The sequence below is a fragment of the Microplitis mediator genome, chromosome 4, assembly GCF_029852145.1.
Source record: "Microplitis mediator isolate UGA2020A chromosome 4, iyMicMedi2.1, whole genome shotgun sequence".
Classification (NCBI taxonomy): domain Eukaryota; kingdom Metazoa; phylum Arthropoda; class Insecta; order Hymenoptera; family Braconidae; genus Microplitis; species Microplitis mediator.
This window is the reverse complement of record NC_079972.1, coordinates 15,565,295-15,589,656: the sequence shown is the minus strand read 5'-3', so window position 1 is coordinate 15,589,656 and position 24,362 is coordinate 15,565,295. Positions and strand designations below refer to the sequence as shown.

General features: G+C 26.6%; 2 protein-coding genes and 2 long non-coding RNA genes across 6 annotated transcripts in view; 2 read left to right on the top strand and 2 right to left on the bottom strand.

Moving 5' to 3' along the window:
- LOC130666671 (irregular chiasm C-roughest protein-like) overlaps positions 1–7,633 on the top strand; it is a 52,574-nt gene extending 44,941 nt beyond the window's left edge. For all 3 annotated transcript variants that reach the window (XM_057467875.1, XM_057467874.1, XM_057467873.1), the window contains exon 13: positions 229–7,633. In XM_057467875.1, coding sequence (XP_057323858.1) covers positions 229–327 — 99 coding nt within the window. In that variant the 3' untranslated portion in view covers positions 328–7,633. The remainder of the gene's footprint in view (positions 1–228) is intronic.
- Positions 1–24,362, top strand: part of LOC130666680 (uncharacterized) — a 349,416-nt gene that overhangs the window by 309,783 nt on the left and 15,271 nt on the right. The window lies entirely within an intron of this gene.
- Positions 11,762–13,100, bottom strand: LOC130666673 (GPI mannosyltransferase 1). The gene has a single exon (XM_057467877.1). The coding sequence runs from the start codon at positions 12,957–12,959 to the stop codon at positions 11,769–11,771; it is 1,191 nt and encodes a 396-aa protein (XP_057323860.1). The 5' UTR covers positions 12,960–13,100; the 3' UTR covers positions 11,762–11,768.
- LOC130666679 (uncharacterized) lies at positions 15,246–23,967 on the bottom strand. The gene is made up of 3 exons (XR_008989729.1): positions 23,562–23,967; positions 16,205–16,399; positions 15,246–16,120 (listed from the first exon to the last, which is right to left on the bottom strand). It is a non-coding gene; the product is annotated as an uncharacterized LOC130666679 (long non-coding RNA).

Here is a 24,362-nt window from a genome sequence, read left to right as displayed (position 1 = left end):
GTATAGTGATCGAGTAAGTAAAAATATTCACAAAATAAAATATTTTAACACCGGTCTAGAATATTTACACCGGTGACGGCGTTATTTTAACACCGCTTTCAGGGGTAAATTTAACACCGATAATTTTAACACCTACACCGTTTGGATTTACCCCGGTGATTTTTTACAGTGTAACTCTTATTTTATTTTTTTATTTTAATTAATGAAATAACAATAAATAAATTTCAGGCACCATTATCAGCGCATTATATAACGGGTGGTCCCAATGGTGGAATAGCCACAGTAAAACGTACATCAGGAATTGGTACGCTGGCAACGCACGTATGAGATAAGGACTTTAACTAGAAACTAGTGCGGTTTAGTGACGATAATTATATTACAACAATAACTAATGAGTGTATTGCGTTTGATCTTAATCCCAGTACAAGTGAATATTAATATATAATATGACTATTGTGTTGACTTGTTCTTTGACGCGATTGCCGTCGTGATCGTCAGAGTTAAGTGCTATAAAGAGTAGACAATGGTTTTGATCTTATTCAACAACAAGTGAATAAATCTGTGCCTTCATCACCATCATCATCACATATATACATGAGTATTTATATGGAATTAACACTCAATATCAGCACAGACGTAAATCCCGGCACATACGCACTAATACATTTAATTAAATGCCGTGTGTTGTACAGCATTTAAGTGTCTACGTTAATTACGACAAAATATCTCTGACTTATTACACACATATATATATATATTTGTCAAAGAAATAGTTGGCATACTCGACTTGGGATATATACATATATATGACCAGTGAAAATCATCGTAAGCTCATCCAACAACGATTTCCCGATACATTAATCGTCTAATTAATCATCAAGGAATTCATTAAGTTTATTTAATTAACGATGATATGCAAATGTCAATCGATAATATCTATATGTATATTATTGTAACTAGTGAATGTCATTAAACTGTAAATTTTCCGGGCAATCGAACTGTCATATATTAACAACGTTTAAGCTCTACATTAAAAGGGGTATTTACTTAATAACTTTGATACTACAAACAAACACTCAAGACTTTGTAATTAATGGAGATATTTACTAACGATTACGCGATTATTATTATTATCATTCACTATCATCATACAAGATTATTGATAAATTTTAGATGATGATAATAATAATAATAATAATAATAATAATAACAGAAATTATAATTAATTTCTTGCACTAAATAAAACAGGAGCTTCTGAATGATGTGAGTTAATTAAAAAAAAATTATTAAATCAAACGCAATTAAAATGTGCAATAGAATATTCTCTTTAGATATATATATTATATATCTATATATATGTATAATTAGACACGATATTGACAATCTTTGACTTATTGTCATGAATTTCCAATAAGCATTTCATCAGTAACTTTATTTAATTTTTTTTTTTATTAACTCGAAATATACGTCAATTATTGCCCAAATAATCTGATATAATTTTTGTCTAGATTTATAAATAAAAATTTGGAAAATCCAAAAGTGCACGCCTCGAACGCTCATGTTATGTTTTTTTTTAAAAGTTAAATTTCGAATAAAATTGAACATCCCGCTCTTTTCCCATAGAAATTTCCATGGTAAATATACGGTAATAAAAGTAAAAAAAAAAATAAATAAGGAGAACATTCCTAATGAAAAATGGCGGCAGTGTGTGTTTGTTTACATGTAAGATTGCCGGTTTTAACCGTAATGATTTATTTTTAAAAAAACGAGAAGGCCTACAGTAGTGATTTTTGAAAGGAACCTTCTTTGCTTATTTCTGAAAATTTTGAAAAAAAAATTAAGTAGTTTCGTCAAGTCGTTCTCGAGATATCCGTACCACGCCGTTTTTTTGAACCACAGACTAATGGACGTCCACGATAAATTTTTTTTAATGAACTTTTTTTTATATTAATACATATTAGACAAATTAAAAAAAGTATCAGGATTATTTATTAGTGTTTCAGCTTTATATTGATGTTTTTTTCATAATGTGTAAGAGTAATAGAAAAAAAATATATGCACTTTAATGAGTGGAAATCGTGTGACCTTGACAGGTCGGTTATAAAGCACAACCTCTCCGCTTCGCTTCCGAGGCGTGCAATAATTTCTTTTATTAATTAGATAGATTTATTATCAGAATTTGGGCAGAATTTATTTATTAATCTCACGGCAGTTTCCATTGGCCTGATAGATAAAAAAATGTTTTTTTTTTTAACTTACCAGGCTTTTGCGTTAGTGGGAATAATGCAGAATAAATAAATAAAAAAAAGTTATTATTATTTTTTTGAAATAGCCGTGTTGTCTATAAAAAATATGTAGTTAAGTAATTTAAATAATTAAATACCTGTTGTCAATATAAGTATAGAGCCTATAGTTTGATGGCACTAAAATAATTTATATTAAAATAAGCATGTTCGTGTCGAACGGCTTTGTGTAAATAAATGTATGTATACACATATATAAATATATAAATATATATTAGATAATAATTTAATAAATAATATAGAGAAAATAAAAAATTTTAAATTGCCTATTAAATTTGGCATAATTATATTATATTGAAAGCCAGCCACTCTATTAGATATATTTATATGATATATATATATATATTTTTTTTTTAATAATAATGAAAGCTACTCGTTATCGATGCGCGATTAAGTATTCTTTTTTAAACTGTATTACGTAGCCTCATGCTATAAAATAATAATAATAATAATAATAATAATAATAATAATAATAATAATAATAATAATAATAATAATAATAATTTATGCAGCTCAATGAAGATTTAATTTGCGGTGAAAATTTAAAAATAAATAAATCAATTGCTATTAAAAATTAAGCAAGTCGTCATTGAGTAAAAAAAAAAAAATCAGCGTCAAAGTGTCAATATTTATAGATATATAAATTGTTCAACAATAAGAGCAATATCGCTGATGTATGCATTATAAAACAGGGTCGTCAATCAATTAATAAAAAAAAAAATGGAAAAAAATTGAGAGGCTGCGTATGACAGTACAATTGAATACAAAGGTAAATATAGCGAGAATAAAATTAATTGAATATTGAACAAGAATTAATAATGCGTTGGGTATATGGACTAAAAACGAGTCTCTTTTGATAAAAAATTAATGTGTCTCTGTAAAATATTATATAATTATGTATGTATATAACTGAAATTATTGCTCATCACCGTATTTCATAAGTTTAGTTAGAATTGTGACTGTGAATCACGGTAACGAAATCTCAATCTTTTTTTAACGAGATTTTCCTGAAAATTAAATTTTTTTAAAAATTTAATATTTATGTAAATTTATCGGTGCATAAGATGCACTTAAATAAAAAATCGTTAAATGAAATATCAATTGGAATAAATAAATTACATATTGTCTTTAAATTTCGGCTTCCGATGTGTCTTTCAATCGAGGCTCTTTAAATAAAAATAGATCAGTAATTTAAAAGCTAAACTTAAACTACGTGTCAATAACTGTAAAAGAAAAATAATATAATTGCGGCATTAAAAATAACTAAAAGTCTTGGCTTTATTATACGTTGAATTTATCGATTATGTGTAATGTTTATATATATTGATAACGTTAACTGTTAACTATTTAATATTTTTGTGCAATTTAATTGCGCGTTATTTGCGAAAGTAGGTATATATTTATGATCATAATAATATTAATTATTATTATTACAGATATATACAGATAGATTATCTGCAATAAATTATAAAAAATGAAAAAATAAATATTTTGCTTATTAAAATTCAAAAAATCTAGATACTATAATAAATATTTAATAAATTTTTTTAAAAATTACACCGGCACACAAAAAAAAATAAGTTCTCTGTACTTTTGACGGGACCGATTTATTCCCATTTATTTTGACCCGCTGAATCCGAATCCGAGGTCCGTTTAACCCGTACACCCTCAGATTTTTAGAAAACTTTAAAAAACCTCAAAAATACACAAAAATCGACCGTTTTTTAAATTGATAAATTTTTTTAACCCTAACTAAGCATGATTTTTATGTATTTCGGTCCTCCACATACTAACCTGAAGTTTATTTAAAACATTAGCCATTTAAAGTCTGAGTAAATTCCAAAAAACCCCAAAAAATTGCAAAAAAGCAAAAAAATTCTTAGTATTGTGATGAAAAAAATTTTATAGGGCTAAATAAATAATTATTTTCATGTATGTTTATCTGTCACATATAATTCTCGAACATCCATGGCTCAGACATCTCTAAAATTTTAAATAAATGGCAAAAATTCCCAAAAAATCGAAAAAAATAAAATTTGGTATAACAATAATCAATTTTTAAATCGAAATAAATAAAAGAAATCATATTGTTCGATCTGTGATATATATATAAAAAATATTTTGGCTTAAACCATAAAAAAATTTTAAGTATGCTTCAAAAAATTTTTTTCATCACAACACTAAGAATTTTTTTGCTTTTTTGCAATTTTATGGGGTTTTTTGGAATTTACTCAGACTTTAAATGGCTAATGTTTTAAATAAACTTCAGGTTAGTATGTGGAGGACCGAAATACATAAAAATCATGCTTAGTTAGGGTTAAAAAAATTTATAAATTTAAAAAACGGTCGATTTTTGTGCATTTTTGAGGTTTTTTAAAGTTTTCTAAAAATCTGAGGGTGTACGGGTTAAACGGACCTCGGATTCGGATTCAGCGGGTCAAAATACATGGGAATAAATCAGTCCCGTCAAAAGTACAGAGAACTTATTTTTTTTTGTGTGCCGGTGTTATTAATAATCTATTGAAAGACGCACCGACAAACGGAAAAATAAATTTTTCTATTATTACGAGTACGTAGAATTATAAATGTATACTATAAAAATAAAAGTAAATAATTGCAATTACTGTGACAAACTGGCCTGTGGTAAAATGTTAAAATTAGAAAATTTTATATTGTTTTATTACTCGACAATTTACGCCTTCTTCACCGCAGGTCATTAAATATTGATTAATTGATTAGTTGTCAATTATTAATTAAATTATATAAAATTAATTTACATTTATAATAAAAGTGATGTCTGATGCTCATAATCGATTAAACGTCGATTGTAGAAAAAATATAAAATTTAAATTTTCAAAAATTAAAATTTGAAATTTAACAAAATATATATGAAATGCTACGAATATTATTCGTCCTCCGAATGAACGCTTCAATTGAGATAACTTTTATTTATATTGAAAGCGTAATTATTCGATAGTAAAAGTAATTAAATAATTCTAATATTCCGATTATATTATAAAATTAGTAAAACTATTGAGAATTCAATTTTAGGCAATACTATATATAGAGATTAAATACAAATATATATGTATTATATTTGAATAATATTCATTATATTTAAACGCAAAGTTTTCCAATACGTTGATACTTTCCATACTTTAATAATTATACATATATATATAACATATAAATTAAAACTGTATTAGGTTATTAAACAAAAAGTGTAATAATTATTTGATAAAGAAAATTTGTAATTATTACAGTGAGATTGAGCCAGAGCGTTAAATATAAATAATTCATTATTATTTCATTAAACAAAATTTCTAATGATTCTACTCAAAATACTATCCGGAAATTTTTCCAAAAATATCGTTCTTTGCATTTATAAATCATCAGAAAGTATGTGAATTTTTAGTAAAAGTTAAATAAATGAACAAAAAAAAATACGAATACTTTTGCGTACTTATGTGGCATAAAAAAAATATCAACTATTTTAAATTTGACTGAAAAATATAGTAAATAATATATATAAATACTGTATATTTTTCTCAATGTTAAGCTTTCACGTATACAGTAGGGTGGGTTGAAAAAAAAACTTTTTTTTTGTTTTTCTTAGCATGGGGGTAGAATTTGTACCTTATAAAAAAAAAAAATTTTTTTTACTCAACATTTTGAGGTGGCCCACTCGTTTTTAAAATAAATAATTGATTAAACGGAGTAGTTCCAACGAAAAAAATTGTTTTTTACCAAAATCGTGGAAAACATCTAATAATTGTCGAATGTAATTTTTTTCTACTTCACTTTCATTTTAATCCAAAAGAAAATGATTTTCATTTTTGAATTTTTTACTTAAATTACAAAAATAATAGGAAAAAAATTTTTTCAACTCCTGACTTTCAATTAGCTTTCAAGGGGACACCCTACAGATTCTAGAACACCATGTTTTTTTTTTCGTTGGAACTACCCCGTTTGATCAATTATTTATTTTAAAAACGAGTGGACCTCAAAATGTTGAGTAAAAAAATTTTTTTTTTTATAAGGTACAAATTTTACTCCCATGCTAAGAAAAACAAAAAAAAAGTTTTTTTTCAACCCACCCTCGTATACAGTATAATTATTTCTCTACAGTGAAAAAAAAAATAATGTATTATATAAATATAATGTCATTTTATTTATAAACTGTTATTTATATTAATATCTTCGTAAAATAATAATATTATTTTAAAAAAAAATAAGTAATGCAGAAAATTTAAAAATGTAGAGATAAGAAAAAATTTTGAGAATCAAAAGAAACTTAAATCACTGGATTAAATGTAAATTGGTCATTAAACGAAAATTAATTAACGTATGAAATTACTATAGTATTTTAAAATAAAATGGCCCGAGTACAAAATGTAAAACATAATTTATGACGAAAAAAAAAAATATAAAAATACAATTAGTTTACAGTATAAAGCTTAGCACAACAATTTAGTTGTAAATTTAATATAATTTGAATATTAACTAAACTGTACAACGTTAAATATTGCGCATTCTTAAACTATTTTAAAATTAACGCGAACACATTTGAAATTGTTTTTGTTTAAGTATTTATCAAGTTTTTCTTTTCTTCCTTTCTCTGCTTTTACGATGTTTTGAAACTATTCGAGTTATTGCGTTCCAGTCGAGTTTCATCTACAATGCAAATATATACACATATATACACGTACTATAACTGACAATAGAAAGGGCCATTTAATACTTTGGCGCTGTTCCATGCAGTCAAGTTAATTAGCTTTCAAATTCCCTAAATAAATAAATACATATATATATATATACTGTCAATTAGTGAAATGACCAAAATAAGACTGTTAATTATATTATTTTTACACAGGTTCAAATCTTGCTCTTTAAATCCAGCACTATCGTTTTTTTTACCTCAATAAAAGTTCACTCACTTTTAAATTTATCAAAAAAGTCAAAAACTTTAAAGATTTATTTATTCTTTTTTTTTACTCAATACTCTTGTAATTATTCAAAATTAGTAATATCAGTGTAAAAAGAGAGAGAGTTAATTGATTTTATATTAAAAACTTAAATTAATCTATGAGTAATGTACAGTGCGCGAAAATTTATCAGAAAATATAAATTAAAATGTATGAAAGAAGATAAGTGAATTCAAAGCAATTTTGTAACATTAACTGTTGAAAATATTGAGAGAGCATTGATTACAATATTGTATAATAATAATAATGAATAAGCTAAAGGTAGCGCCCCTCCGACTATGCCTTGTAAATATGCTGACTTTACCAATCAGTAATAAATAAAAAAAAAAAAAATAATAATAATAATAATAACTGTCGGTTATTAACATCTGTACATTTAAATTTCGTGCACAAATACAACAACAATTTAAAACCACTGCTTAAAACAATTTATTACTTGATCAATTAAATTATTAATATCACCATTTTCGAAAATTAATATACTTATAAAAAATAAAAAAAGCTTGCGATAAATTTCTTAAAAAAAGAAACTAAATTTTATCTAAAACTTCCTCCGTCAGTGGTGCCTGGACATAAATATTTATTATCTTATTTATTGTATAAGATCTTCCGTTTGTAAGCAACAATAACACCTAACATTATTTATTTATGTGTATATAAACAATAACACAACACACAAAACATATCGTATTGAACATTCATCCTACAGCGTGCCAACAATATTTTCATTTTTACTATTATTATTATTTTTTATTTTATAATGCCCAGAGATTGAATAATTTTTATGCAATTATTTTAATTACTCGTCTCGTTTCGTTAACGATAATTTTATTATTTTTTTTATTATAAATATATATTATTATTATTATTATTATTATTATTATTATTATTATTATTATTATTAATGGATGAAAACAATATTTTATTACCAAAGACAATTTTATTTTATGTTGTACATGCTTTGTATTTTGTATTTTGTTTATAATTATTATTTTATAATTTACAACGTGGATGTCACGTTTAAAATCAGTATCAACTAATTTACTGATGTAAAGTGCTTTAATTTTTTTAATTATGTTTTTATTACTTGTATTCATTACTATAATATGCACGAAAAAAAATTAATCGTGAATGCAACATGATGCAGTCCTGGTAAATAAACATGATGAAATCATGTTACATTCACATGATTTGTCATGTTTCGGCTACATGATAGTCATGTTGCGGTAACATGAGAAAATCATGTTGCATTCACATGATTTGTCATGTTTCGGCTACATAATAGTCATGTTTCGGCTACATGATAATCATGTTGCGGTAACATGAGAAGATCATGTTGCATTCACATGATTTGATATGTTTCGGCTACATGATAATCATGTTGCGGTAACATGAGAAAATCATGTGAATGCAACATGATTTGTCATGTTTCGGCTACATGATAATCATGTTGCGGTAACATGAGAAGATCATGTTGCATTCACATGATTTGTCATGTTTCGGCTACATGAAAATCATGTTACCGCAACATGATTATCATGTGAATGCAACATGATCTTCTCATGTTACCGCAACATGATTATCATATAGCCGAAACATGACAAATCATGTGAATGCAACATGATTATCATGTAGCCGAAACATGATTTTCTCATGTTACCGCAACATGATTATCATGTAGCCCAAACATGATTTTTTCATGTTACCGCAACATGATTATCATGTGAATGCAACATGATTTTTCTCGTGTTACCGCAACATGATTATCATGTAGCCGAAACATGACAAATCATGTGAATGCAACATGATTTTCTCATGTTATTGCAACATGACTATCATGTAGCTGAAACATGACAAATCATGTGAATGCAACATGATTTTATCATGTTTATTTACCAAGACTGCATCATATTGCATTCACAATTATTTTTTTTCCGTGTGCAATAATATTTTTTTTTAAAAGCCATCTTACTATAAATTTTATGTATATATTTATCTTTTTTTCTTTATTAACGATTTATATTAATATTTATATAGGTATGTTATTGGTCATGTAATAATAATAATAAGTTAAATTAATTATTTTGTAATTACAATAATAATAATAACAATATATCAATGAACGATTATTCTACATTAAATCCTGCCATATCGAATCTTGTAAATTAATAAACATTTTTATTATTTCGAGTGCCCATTACTATTATTATTATTGTCGTAATAAATAATTATAATTTTTCTTTTTATATCAATATTAATATTTAAATGTATACTCGATTGAACAAAGAAAATATAAATCAATTCTTAAGCATAAATGTAATAATTAAATGATGATTTTTTTACGCTGATGTATTAAAATAAAAAATAAAATAGTAATTAGTGATTTATAAATCAGTAAACAAAACAAGATGAATTTTTAAAAAATTAAATTTATATAAATATCACGATTTGTTTAACTAACGCACGCATTTATTTTATCATCGATAGAATTAAAATTAAATTTTTCCCTTAAATTTCTAAGTCGCTCATAGTCATTACCTGGAGAGAAATTAAATATCATTATAATTCTTTATAAGAATTGTAAAAATAATAATAATAAAAATAATTGTACTTAAATGAGTGCGCGTAAAATAAGAATAATAATAATAATTTAGATCATCTTCAGAAATATTTACACTGTAGATAAATAAATTTCAATAATAAGACTTAACTTGTAAATGTGAATGTTTAAATAAATTTTAAGTGTAAGGATGAATATGATTTAGATTTATATAAATTCGATCTCGCGTCTACGATGTTGTAGTTATTTCATATAAATAAATTTAAATAAAAATGCACAGTGTGCCTGTTAAAAAAATATTATAAAATATATCTTGTATGTCAACAAAATAAATTGCATTAAACTGCTATTGAAATAAATAAAAAGTTTCAACTATTCCTATTTTCGAGGCAGAAATAAATTGCTCATATGTATTAAATGTGATAAATATTCACATTAAATACACAATAATAATTTATATTAAATTATCACAAGCATACTTGTGATTACGATGTATGAAATTTTTTTGTAGTGAAAAATAATAATAAATAATGAAAGATAGAATTGATAAGGTGTAAGATTTTTGCACATATATATATATAATTATTTCTGAAGATGACCTAAATAAATCTAATAAAATGAAAGAAGATTTAAGAATGCTCTTGCTCACAATTTCAATTCTAGACTATTATTATAAGATCTATATTTAAATTGCAGAATCTGTCATTCCTTAAACAATAATAATATAAAAATAAAAGAAAAAAAATCTATTATAATGACTCTCTGAAACTATCTGTACATAAGTATTTTGTATTCCTCAAAATAAAATATTAAAAAAAAAATATACTGATGGAAATCGTATTTTATTATCAATCCTAATAATAAACAGATGCCATATGGGTGTATTAGGGCGTTTAAAAAAAAACAAGAATTTTTTTTTTCTCGGAACCAGGCTCAAAAGTTTTGTTTAGATGCCAAAATAGGCCTCTGAAAATAAGAGCCCTTAATATTAAGGTTGTCCGCATCGCACTTTTCGATTTCCCATAAGAATAACAGGAAAAAAAAATTTATTTCTTCTGATTTTTGAAACTAATGAACCGTAAATTACATTGTAATGTCCATCAAATATTTTTGTAGAGAATTGAACGCTCTACAAAAAAATTATCTTATCATTTTTTGATAAATCCATTTGTTCGAAAGTTATTAGAGCCCGGAGTAAAGTTGGAGATCTTTTTACTTTTCCGGCGAAACTATCAGACTTTTTAAAAAATGTCATGGAACCTTTTTTGTAGACAATTTTATTCTCTACAAATTATTTTAAATAAAGTTTATTCAAATTCTGCATTGTTTTCTAGTTATTTTCATTTTAACGTTAAGTTCTCAAAATCGATTAGAAGACTATTATTTTTATGAGCTTGGCATTAAAATGAAAATAACTAGAAAACAATGCGGAGTTTGAATAAACTTTATTTAAAATAATTTGTAGAGAATAAAATTGTCTACAAAAAAGGTTCCATGAAATTTTTTAAAAAGTCTGATAGTTTCGCCGGAAAAGTAAAAAGATCTCGAAATTTACTGTAGATTTGACTTCCAGCTCTAATAACTTTCGAACAAATGGATTTATCAAAAAATGATAAGAGACCTTTTTTGTAGAACGTTCAATTCTCTACAAAAATATTTGATGGACATTACAATGTAATTTACGGTTCACTAGTTTCAAAAATCAGAAGAAATAAATTTTTTTTTCCTGTGTTATTCTTATGGGAAAACGAAAATTTTGAGCCTGGTTCCAAGAAAAAAAAAAATTCTTGTTTTTTTTTAAACGCCCTAGGGTATATCCTTTCAGCTGAAAAATGCATCGTTGGGCAGAAAAAAAAATTTTTATACGCCGTTAGGTTCCTTGAGGCCGATAAATTAACCCATACAATAAATCCATTTATTTTAATAATTTTTATTCAACAAATTACTATCATAATTAACAATAAAGTCGTACAATATTTTAATATTCGCGAAGAAAAATAATATGCTGTCGATCCATATAGAATGAAATTTATTAAGACCTAAAAATTCTAGACAGTATGCATCAAATAGCCACAGCGCTTGAGCTATTATCCAAATTCCAAGCAATATAATAAATCTAACAATGCTGATATTAATGTACGGTATACAAATCGGTAATAAAGACAAATACCAAAAAAAATATTGTGATGTTACAACAGAGTTATAAGTAACCATAACCATAGCCTGAGTCATTATTCCAAATGACAATTCTATTTTATTTTTGTTATTTGAATAACGAAATGATAACGCTACTAATAATAAAATTCCTGGCAATACCCGGATTATTTTTTCATATACTTCAATCGGTTGTCCAACTGATAAATAATTCATATAAAAGTACAGTGAAAAATTATGACGTCCATCTTTACGTATTAAATGATAAATTAAACTTTCGTAAATAAATTCGTATCCATAATAATAATAACTTATAAACGTTAATGTAAATAATGATAATACGCAGCCAGTTATAAATTTAAATTGATTTCTATTAGGAATAATGTTATATTTATCGCGATATGATAAATACATAATTAAACTGAATATTATTGGATACAATCGAAAGTGTACAGATAATCCGTGAATCAAACCGGTTATAAATGAATCCTTATTAATTATTAAATAATATAATGTTAATAAAACTAGAACGACAGACAATGAATCAGCGTTACCGCGAGTTGATATAATTATCGTCATTGGATTATAAATCCATGAAAGGGCACACAGCTCGCCAATTTTTTTTTTACATTTATTCTTGTTACCTTTTGTTAAAATTATTTTAATCAATACACCAGCGATGATGTCAATTAATGAAAATAATAATTTACCAAAATCGTAGTGTAGAAAAATATTTGGTGTCAATATAAATGCCAATAATGGTGTATAACGATAAGTATGACGTAAATACGGTGATTCCCTATTTGTTATATACCTCGCAGCATCTGTATAGACTTTGTAATCAATATCTGTGTATGGAACACGAAAATATTTATCATGAAAATTAGCATATATTATCAAGAGTATTCTCAAGACAAATGCTAAGTAGCAATGAACTTTGAACTCAGGCCACTTCATATTATTATTATAATTTTGTTTTGTTTTTAACAGCAGCTTCAACTAAACAGTTTTTGAATTTAATAAATTCTCTTTTGCAATCATCTTTACCGATATTTTGTTTCGACAAAACGCATTTCCCGTATTCTGCTGCTGACTCTCTACATTGTGCCACCAACAATGGATACTTTTTAAATCTTTCTTTGGCTTTTGCTACTGAGTTCATTACTGAAATATTTTATACTAATTTATTTATTTTTTAAAACCAAAGGATAATTTTTGATAATCTTCGTCGGATAATTCAAGAGTCTCGAGTTTATTTCCCAGTATATAATATAAAGGACCACTAAATATTATTCCCAAACCAATTGCAGTTCCTACATAAGTAGTAGTACGCGGGTATCGAATAAATATAGACCTGTGCTTCAGTATCTTCCGGTCGTCGTTCATGACTTTTTCAATGATGATGACTGAAAAAACAAACGACCAGTTATATTTATTGTATTAATTATTGGAGTGATTGATGCTTACGTAATCAACTGTTTTGTGTTCGTAAGGTTTTGAAATATCGATTCCTTCACAAACTAATGATGATTTATCAAAGTATTTAATGCAACACTGGCGAAGGCTTTCAATTACTTGCTCGCAGCGTGATGGCTGATAGACGTTATCTTTAAAAAATTAATTATTAATTAACTAATTAAGTTTTACGTGGTATTATTTTTTTTTTTAAATAAATCTACCTCGTAAACACGTTTGCAGTTGGCATGCATATTTTTTACATGGATCAGAAGTCTTCATGCAGGTTTGTTGTAAAATGAATAATTACTTATTAATAATGAAATATTATTTTATTTATATTTCACCGGACAGCGTGATCGTTGATCAAATAACCTACTGGTGGGGAAATAAATAAAACTAACCAAGATTGTGGTCACGGAAAAATCAAATCTACAGTACGGCAGGTTGCCACCTGGTTGGCAGCATTGTCGTGATAAAACTAAACTATGATACCGATGGGTGCATTCCGAAATTTAATAATGGCCGTGTTCGCTGGCATTTTTTTTGGCGCAGGCGCTCTAAATTTTAATCTGCGCATGCTCAAAAAAAAGAGATAGCTATTATTAACTTCCCGCAAAAATTACAAATTTTCAAAAAAAGCGGGACCAAAGCAGGCGTTGGATTAAGAGTTTTTTGCATATATTTATACTTATAATAAAATTTTGTTTCATTCACTTCCAGGAATAATTTTTTTGTTACTTACCTGTATTTTTGTGAGTAATTTTTTCTTCATAAATAAATTTATTTTTGGTTTTTAATATTCACTTAGTTTTATTTGTAAAATTAAATATTTAATTAGAGAGAAAGAAAAAGTTTTTAAAAAAAATAATAATAATAATTCTCAACAATTGAAATAAAAATTTATTATTAAAAACAAGGTGACTGAGGACAGACTTTTTACATACATACACTTGTCAATAGGGAAATGGATAGGTTTATCAATGCGCATGCGCGAACATTTAAAAATTTACATTTAGTCGGCCAGAAAAAATTTTTTTAATGATATTTTGTTCTCATTTTATACTTTCTTTGATATTTATTACTATTAAATGAATATAAGTTTGTATATTTTATTTATTTATAATTAATTACATGCATACATTAGTAAATAAAATATTAAATTTAAAATAAAAGAGAGGTATTTTCTTATTTAAATCAGGATTGCTCACTATAGGAAAATTAGAATTAATAAAAAAAAAAAAAAAGCCACTAAGAACCAACGTTCTAGTGCGCATGCGCAAACATTTAAAAAAATAAAAAATCTTCCAGAAGACATTCCGTGGAGATTTTTTTTTCTTTTTAAAGTATATATAAATATATATATATATAAATTAATATTTATTTTTTTAATTTGCTTCTTTACAATAATATTTATTTTCTGTACAACAAATGTCATACGGGAAATAAAATATTTTTGTGAAGAAGCAAATGAAAAATATAAATAATTATAAAAAAAAAAATTCTTCATAATATATATGCATAAATATATATTTTTTTTCATAATTCATATTTTTTTTGTTTATTTAACTGCATTAATGTTTATTATTTACCTGCATTTATAAGAATTCTTCTGCTTCTTTTGAACTATAGTTATTTCTCACTTTCTTATATATACTTATTTCTACTTATAAACTAAAAGATTTAATTAAAAATAAAGGGAAGGTTTTTTTTTCATTTATAAATGCTCAATTAAAAATAATAAAAGTAAAAATTTATTATTTAAAAAAAAAAAAAAAAAAAGCGGCTGAGGACCGACTTCCTATACTGTGCGCATTCACCTACAATTGTATTTATTTAAAAATACAATTGTAGTGGTCTAAGCTATTTTCTTTTGGTAGAAAGAAAATAGCCCGTTTGGGAAACCTCAACACTGATAAAATACTCCGATAAAAATCCGATAGACCCGGAATCTATCGTTTTAAATCGGAGGTTTTTAACAGTGAAAAAACCCGACCAACACAGTGGTCACTCGATTGGTGACCAACAAAAAAGCTAAATGACAATAAATACATGAAGAAATATACATACAAAATTATTATAATTACAATTAAACCTTAATAATAATATTCGGGTTTGATCACACAATACTCAAAATTACACACATTCATTATACGCTTATAATTAACATTCGGGTTTGATCACACAAAAATAAACATGTACTTATAATTAAATAAAACAAAATTCATTCATACTTAAAATTAAGACCTAAAGGGATAAGGAAAGGGAAAAAAAAATTAATTAAATACAAACTACCCAAAACCATGCAATAAAAAAAAAATCAAACAAAAAAAAGCAAGCATCATGCAGAAAATGCAATAAATACATGCATGCCACACCTACTCAATATACAAACATACCACTCAAAATCATACTTACAAAATAAAAATATAAACTAAATTCTTAAATTATTCATCGCTCGCAGTTCATCCATCACACACACACACCTTAATAAAATAATTGTTTAAAATTAATTACAATTAAGCTTAAATTAAATAATAAATATTATATCTCCTTCCTAGTCCCGGTCCTGGTCCTGGTCCTGGTCCTGGTCCTCTTCTTGGTCCTTGGCATCCATGGGCATCCTTCAAGTTGGGCATCCTTCTTGTTGACTGGATCTGAAACTGGAATATATACCCCAATAGATTAATACCGGGCATATATATTTTTATGAAAAAAAAAAGAAGGATGTAGAAATAAATATCCACCAGAAAAAAAAAATTAGAGCGGCGGTGTGTCCTTGGATCTGGACCACCTTGTCGTCAATGCTCAGCAGCATCACTGTCCTCAAAATTATTCTGGTCCTCATAGGCCAGTCATGTCAGAATAGATTCCAGTGGACTCTAGCTTGGACATGTCGTATAAGATCTACTAAAAAGTAAATCCAAATTATGTACCTAAACCTGAAAAAAAAAGAATATTTAGAAAAAAAAAACAAAAATTAATTGAAAGCCCGATCAACTTCAATAGGGTGAGGATTAGGTAAGTCTCCGGAATCTTGAAAAAAATTAGAAAAAAATTATGCGTCAAAACCTAAAAAATAAAAAAATTATAAAATAAAAAAAAATTCGTGGTGAAATTACGGAACATTGAGAAATCTGTAAAAAAAAAACAAAATGTTGATTTCTAAACCTAAAAAAAAAAGATTATAATTAAACATGTCGGGGCGGTTCTCGTATCTTAGCATAGATTAAAATATGAAATTTAAAAAACTATAGGGTAACCTGACCAGTTGCAATAAATTAACTCTTTAATTAGAGAAAAAAAACTGACTCTAAAATCAATTACTCTACTTCTGCAAAAATCTCGCTAAATTAAATGACTCGACTATTTTAAAAATGACTCGACTTAGATAAGGATAAAAAAAAATTGAGGGTGAATGAGCATTTACATGAAATTAATTAATTGAAATCGAACCTCTTTTCGACCGCACACAAAAATAACTATAAAATCACATCATTATCATATCATCAATAGAACCATTGCAGTCAATATTAATATCAATTGTGTAATGTGACCTGCCAGGGCCAATTACACTATCATTATAAAATGATAATGGTATTGATATTAATTATGTCAGCAACAATAATAACGATAATACCGATAACAACATGATGATAATAGATATTCTTAGAGTAAACGATCAAAGTGGATCGATATCAATTAAAAATTTTAATTAAAAAAACTATGGGGTAACCTGACCAGTTGCAATAAATTAATTCATTAATTGGAGAAAAAAAACTGACTCTAAAAACAATGACTCTACTTCTGCAAAAATCTCTAATAAAAGTGACTCTACTTTTGAAAAATAATGACTCTAATAAACTTGAATCTACTTTCAAAAAAAAAAAATGACTCTAATTCTAAAAAAAATGACTTCAATTGTATAAAAAATGAATTGAATTAAAAAAATGACTCGACTGTTAAAAAAATGACTCTAATTGAAGTGACTCTACTTTTATAAAAGTGACTCAAATCTACATAACTTTAATTTTAAAAAACAGGGGGGGGGGGGGGGGGCAAGTATATTCACATTAAATTAATCGATAAAAATAAAAAAAAAATTCCTATTTTAGTGACTCTACTATTTTAAAAATGACTCGACTTAGATAACGAAAAAAAAAATTGAGAGTGAATGAGCATTTACATGAAATTAATTAATTGAAATCGAACCCCTTTTCGACCGCACACAAAAATTACTATAAAATCACATCATTATCAATATCATCAATAAAACCATTGCAGTCAATATTAATATCAATTGTGTAATGTGACCTGCCAGGGCCAATTACACTATCATTATAAAATGATAATGGTATTGATATTAATTATGTCAGCAACAATAATAACGATAATACCGATAACAACATGATGATAATAGATATTCTTAGAGTAAACGATCAAAGTGGATCGATATCAATTAAAAATTTTAATTAAAAAAACTATGGGGTAACCTGACCAGTTGCAATAAATTAATTCATTAATTGGAGAAAAAAAACTGACTCTAAAAACAATGACTCTACTTCTGCAAAAATCTCTAATAAAAGTGACTCTACTTTTGAAAAATAATGACTCTAATAAACTTGAATCTACTTTCAAAAAAAAAAAATGACTCTAATTCTAAAAAAAATGACTTCAATTGTATAAAAAATGAATTGAATTAAAAAAATGACTCGACTGTTAAAAAAATGACTCTAATTGAAGTGACTCTACTTTTATAAAAGTGACTCAAATCTACATAACTTTAATTTTAAAAAACAGGGGGGGGGGGGGGCAAGTATATTCACATTAAATTAATCGATAAAAATAAAAAAAAAATTCCTATTTTAGTGACTCTACTATTTTAAAAATGACTCGACTTAGATAACGAAAAAAAAAATTGAGAGTGAATGAGCATTTACATGAAATTAATTAATTGAAATCGAACCCCTTTTCGACCGCACACAAAAATTACTATAAAATCACATCATTATCAATATCATCAATAAAACCATTGCAGTCAATATTAATATCAATTGTGTAATGTGACCTGCCAGGGCCAATTACACTATCATTATAAAATGATAATGGTATTGATATTAATAATGGCAGCAACAATAATAATGATAATACCGATAACGACATGATGATAATAGATATTCTTAGAGTATACGACAAAAGTGGATCGACATTTAATTAAAAATTTAAATTTAAAAAACGATAGAGAAACCTGACCTAATGCCAAGTCTCGATTAGAGGGAAAAACAAAACTGACTCTACTTCAGATAAATTGATGATAAATTAAGTGACTCTACTGTTTAAAAATGACTCGAATTGAATAATGACAAAAAAATTAGACGTGAATGAGCATTTACATCAAGTTAATTAGTAAATTTGAATAAAAAATTTAAAAATTTAAAAAAAAAATGGCTCTTACTCAAATGACTCTATTTTTTAAAAGCTGACTCTATTTCTATTAAAATGACGTTAAATTAAAGGACTCGACTATCTTAAAAATTACTCGACTTAGATAAGGATAAAAAATAATTGAGGGTGAATGAGCATTTACATGAAATTAATTAATTGAAATCGAACCTCTTTTCGACCGCACACAAAAATAACTATAAAATCACATCATTATCAATATCATCAATAGAACCATTGCAGTCAATATTAATATCAATTGTGTAATGTGACCTGCCAGGGCCAATTACACTATCATTTTAAAATGATAATGGTATTGATATTAATTATGACAGCAGCAATAATAATGATAATACCGATAACAACATGAGAATAATAGATATTCTTAGAGTATACGACAAAAGTGGATCGACATTCAATTAAAAATTTAAATTTAAAAAACGATAGAGTAACCTGACCTAATGCCAAGTCTCGATTAGTGGGAAAAACAAAACTGACTCTACTTCAGATAAATTGATGATAAATTGAGTGACTCTACTGTTTAAAAATGACTCGAATTGAATAACGACAAAAAAATTAGAAGTGAATGAGCATTTACATTAAGTTAATGAATAAATTTAAAATAAAAATAAAAAAATTAAAAAAAAAAAATGGCTCTAACTCAAATGACTCTACTTTTTTAAAGCTGACTCTATTTCTATTAAAATGACGTTAAATTAAAGGACTCGACTATCTTAAAAATTACTCGAATTAATTAACGATAAAATAAAATTAGGCGAAAATGAGCATTTACATTAAATTAATCAATTGTAATAAAAAATATAAAACTAGCTCTAATTTAAGTGACTCTACGTTTTAAAAACTGATTTTACTTCTAATAAATTGACGCTAAATGAAATGACTCGACTGCTTTCAAAATGACTCGACTTAGAAAATGATAAAAAAAAATAAACTACTTAAAATGACTCTAGTTCTGTGAAAATGACTCTAGGTTTATAAGATTGAAATTAAAAAATAAAAAAAAATAATTGAGGTGTAAATCCATGTGTGATAAAAAAAAGTGTGTGTTTGGGTGTTTTTCTGTTTTTTAAAACAATAATAAAAACTACGTAATATATTACCATCAAAACCGAACCGTATGTGTAGCATTAGGCCACCAGCCAATCGATAAATCGACTCCCCGTTTTGATCGCACACAAAAGTCACTATAATATCACATCATTATCAATATCATCAATAAAACCATTGCAGTCAATATTAATATCAATTGTGTAATGTGACCCGCCAGGGCCAATTACACTATCATTATATAAAATGATAATGGTATTGATATTAATAATGGCAGCAACAATAATAATGAAAATACTGATAACAACGTGATAATGATAGATTTTCTTAGAGTGTACGACCAATGAGGATCGACATCGATCAAACCAGAGGGTTATGCGTACCAGCTCAGAAGATCAGGATTTATATTACGAAAAAACTAACAATTAAATAACGCGACCGCCTGACCTAGTGCCAGGGTTTTCTTTTACGCGGAAATGCCATTCGAATTAAATTTTTTATATAAAAAAAAAAAAAAAAAAAATCGATTTTTTATGTGACTATAACCAAATTAATACTACATACAAGCAATGCTAACGAGCAAACTCAAGACTCTACAGTGATTGACACCTGACCGAGTGCCAGGTGTCTTTTTTAATTAAAATCTATATTTATGAATTTAAGGGTAAAAAAATTAGGGGTATAGATTGGTGTGTAAGTTAAAGTCGCCGTAAACGAGGTTGTGAGTAACCTCAACTTACGGCGACGTGTAAGGTATGACTCGATTTCATTGAAGATGAACAGAGTCTCAGTGGGTAGTGTAAGGGGGGGGGGGTGTATGTGAATTTAAGCTAAAAAATAAACCCTATGCAAAATTGATTCTAATTTCAAAACCCCTGGACCAGTAACTTAAATATCTAAAAAAAGCGTGACGCTAATACTTGAATTTAAAAAAAAAAGGGGGGGGGGGGTAAATCACCACTCTTATAAAAAAGGGATAAGGTGACTCTAATTTTTAAAAAACCCAAGTTATTTAATTAATCTACTTCCCCGATCAGTCTAGTGACATCAAAACCCCAGTCCTATATTATTCCCCTCCTATAGTAACTAATTTATTAACTAACGCAGCAAAAGTGACTCTAATTATTTAAATAATAATAATAAATGAAAAATACACACCGCTCTACAGACACTTAAACACTTAAAAAAGAAAAGTTATGATCAGAAAAATTTTTTATGGATTGAGACCGGCACCCAAATCGCACCCGGGTACTCAAAGGGTGGGACAGAATAATCCATTAAAAATTAAAACTGATCAGGGAAAATTTCTTTTTTCAGCTTTTTATGCATTAAAAAATGAAAAAAATAAATTTTTTTTAAATTTTAATGTATAAAAAAAATATTTTATATACGCTGTTATGGTTGGCCACCCATAACAGCGTAACAATATTTTTCGCCTTTAAGATCTATAGAGCGATATATATTTTTAGACTCTAATTCGCGTGAATTTAATTTGACCTAAATTATAAGAACCAAGTGTCCTTATAATCCCTTATAATCCCTAATACCCATAAACCCCCAGCTAAATCACTAGACCAATATCCCATTTCGCGGACAAAAACCCAACGCTAATTAATTAAAAAAAAAAGGGTAAGAGTGGCAATTGTTGGGGAAGGGTTGGTTGACTCTAGAATTTAACGCGTGATTCTACCGAGAGAATACTCTCAATGAAAAAACCTATTACTGGTCCATTAACTAATCTAATTACCCCGATTAAAAAATTAAAAATTATCCTAGCAATGCAAGAGAGTGAGTTGGGTATACGCAAAGTGCGTATTTATGTGTGTGAGGTGGGTAAAAAATGGTGTGTTTAAATTGTCAACAGCAGAAGGCTATTGATAAAAAATCAATCTATACCCCATGTTAAATTAAAAAAAAAAAATGATAACTCCAGAAGGGAGTTATTTAATTTATAAGAAATAGCAAAAAAAAAGTTTACTCGGTTAGTACTGCTTGTGATTCAAATGACTCTAATTAAAATGAATTTAAAAAAAAAAAAAAAAAAAAAACCAAGACTTAGTTGAAAAAACTAAATGACTCTACTTTCTAAAAACTAACTTAATTTGAATGGCATTTTTTAAAATTGAATGAATTTACTTTAATTGAATTGAACGCGAACAGTTTTACTGTAATTAAAATGACTCTACTTTTAAAAAAATGTCTTTAATTTAAATGACTCGACTTGCAAAAAAACTCGAATTTAATTTATTAAAAAAAAAAAAAAAGTGTTGAAAAATATGTAACTCTATTTCTAATAAAATGTGGGTTAATCTAATTTTAAAAAGCTAATGTGTGTTTGTGTTTATGAATTTACACCCTATTAATTGAATTATTAAAAAATGACTCGAATGTTACTGATTCTATTGATTTTAAAATAAATTTAACTGCTCGAATTTAATTTAAAGAAACTAAAACTAATGTAAACGACTAGACTTTAGAAAAAAAAAAAAAAAAAATAACTAAATTTAATGCAAATGCTCAATTTCAATTAAAAAAAAAGATATTGATTTAAATGACTCGAATTCTACTTTTAAAAAACTGAATGTGATTCAAATGACTCGACAAGAATTTAAAAAAAAAAAAAAATTTCATGCAAATGCTCAATTTTAATTTAAAAAAAAGATATTGATTTAAATGACTCGAATTTAAATTTAAAAAACTGAATGTGATTCAAATGACTCGACAAGAATTTAAAAAAAAAAAAAAATTTCATGCAAATGCTCAATTTTAATTTAAAAAAAAGATATTGATTTTAATGACTCGAATTTAAATTTAAAAAACTGAATGTGATTCAAATGACTCGACAAGAATTTAAAAAAAAAAAAAATTTCATGCAAATGCTCAATTTTAATTTAAAAAAAAGATATTGATTTAAATGACTCGAATTTAAATTTAAAAAACTGAATGTGATTCAAATGACTCGACAAGAATTTAAAAAAAAAAAAAAAATTTCATGCAAATGCTCAATTTTAATTTAAAAAAAAGATATTGATTTAAATGACTCGAATTCTACTTTTAAAAAACTGAATGTGATTCAAATGACTCGACAAGAATGTAAAAAAAAAAAAAAATTTCATGCAAATGCTCAATTTTAATTTTAAAAAAAGATATTGATTTAAATGACTCGAATTTAAATTTAAAAAACTGAATGTGATTCAAATGACTCGACAAGAATTTAAAAACAAAAAAATTTTCATGCAAATACTCAATTTCAATTTTAAAAAAAGACATTGATTTAAATGACTCGAATTCTAATTTTAAAAAATGAATTGGTTTCAAATGACTCAACGCTAATTTTAAAAAACTCAATTTGATTTGAATGACTCGACTATTAATAATCTGAATTTAATTTATTGCAAATGACTCGACTTTAATTAAAAAAAACTAAATTCAATTCAAAAGACTCGACTATTTAAAACCGCAATGAATTTAAATTAAAGAAAAAAAAAAAAAAAAGATACGGAACCGTTGATAAATATTAAAAAGTGCAATTAAATATATAGATTATAATGGAAAATAGAAAAGAGAGTGAGAAATCAAAAAACAATAACAAACCTCAACAGAGAAATAACTTTATTTCCCTGCCGAACGATGCCAGTTGATCAGCTGGTAGGATGACAGCTAGCAGTTCATTGAGGCTGGTCAGTGTTCTTTGCTTCCATCCTTCCTTCCCAGTCAAGACATCAGAAAAAAAACTTTTCATCGTTGGAATCCATTGATAATCTATCTAAACAATCAACACTAATTAATATATAAAAATACTGTTGACTTGTATATTTAATTGGGTTGACGAAAAAATTTAAAAAAAAAAATTGATTTTTTCAACTTGCGTAGACGCCGGTTGAAAAAAAAAATTTTGGATAAAAATGACTAATGACGTCATTAAGGGAAAAAAAAAAATTCAAAAAAAAAGTCAACAATATTTTTAAAAATAGTTGAACACTTCGACAACGATGCGTACACATCGAATGTCGGGTGCCAACTGATCCTTTCCCCCCTTGCCCTTAGGACGCTCACTTCACCCCCACTTCACCCCCACTTACTAGTCGACCAACGCAGAAAATAATTTCATTGGTACCCTTCTCTCCCTGCGCATGTAGAGGGGATCTCCGGCCAATCGCGCCCTTATCTCCTGACTACCCTCCCACCCGCTCTCTACCAGCTATGACGCGTTCCTCACTCCCCTCACCCCTAAAATCTGATGCAATCATTTTTTTAATTTAATAATTCCTTAAAATTAATTAAATTTTCACGTTTTTTATGCTAAAATCTATTTAATTTACATTATAAATCTACATAATTTACATATATTAATGCATATGCAACTAATTAACGCAAATTCATATGCAAATGAGA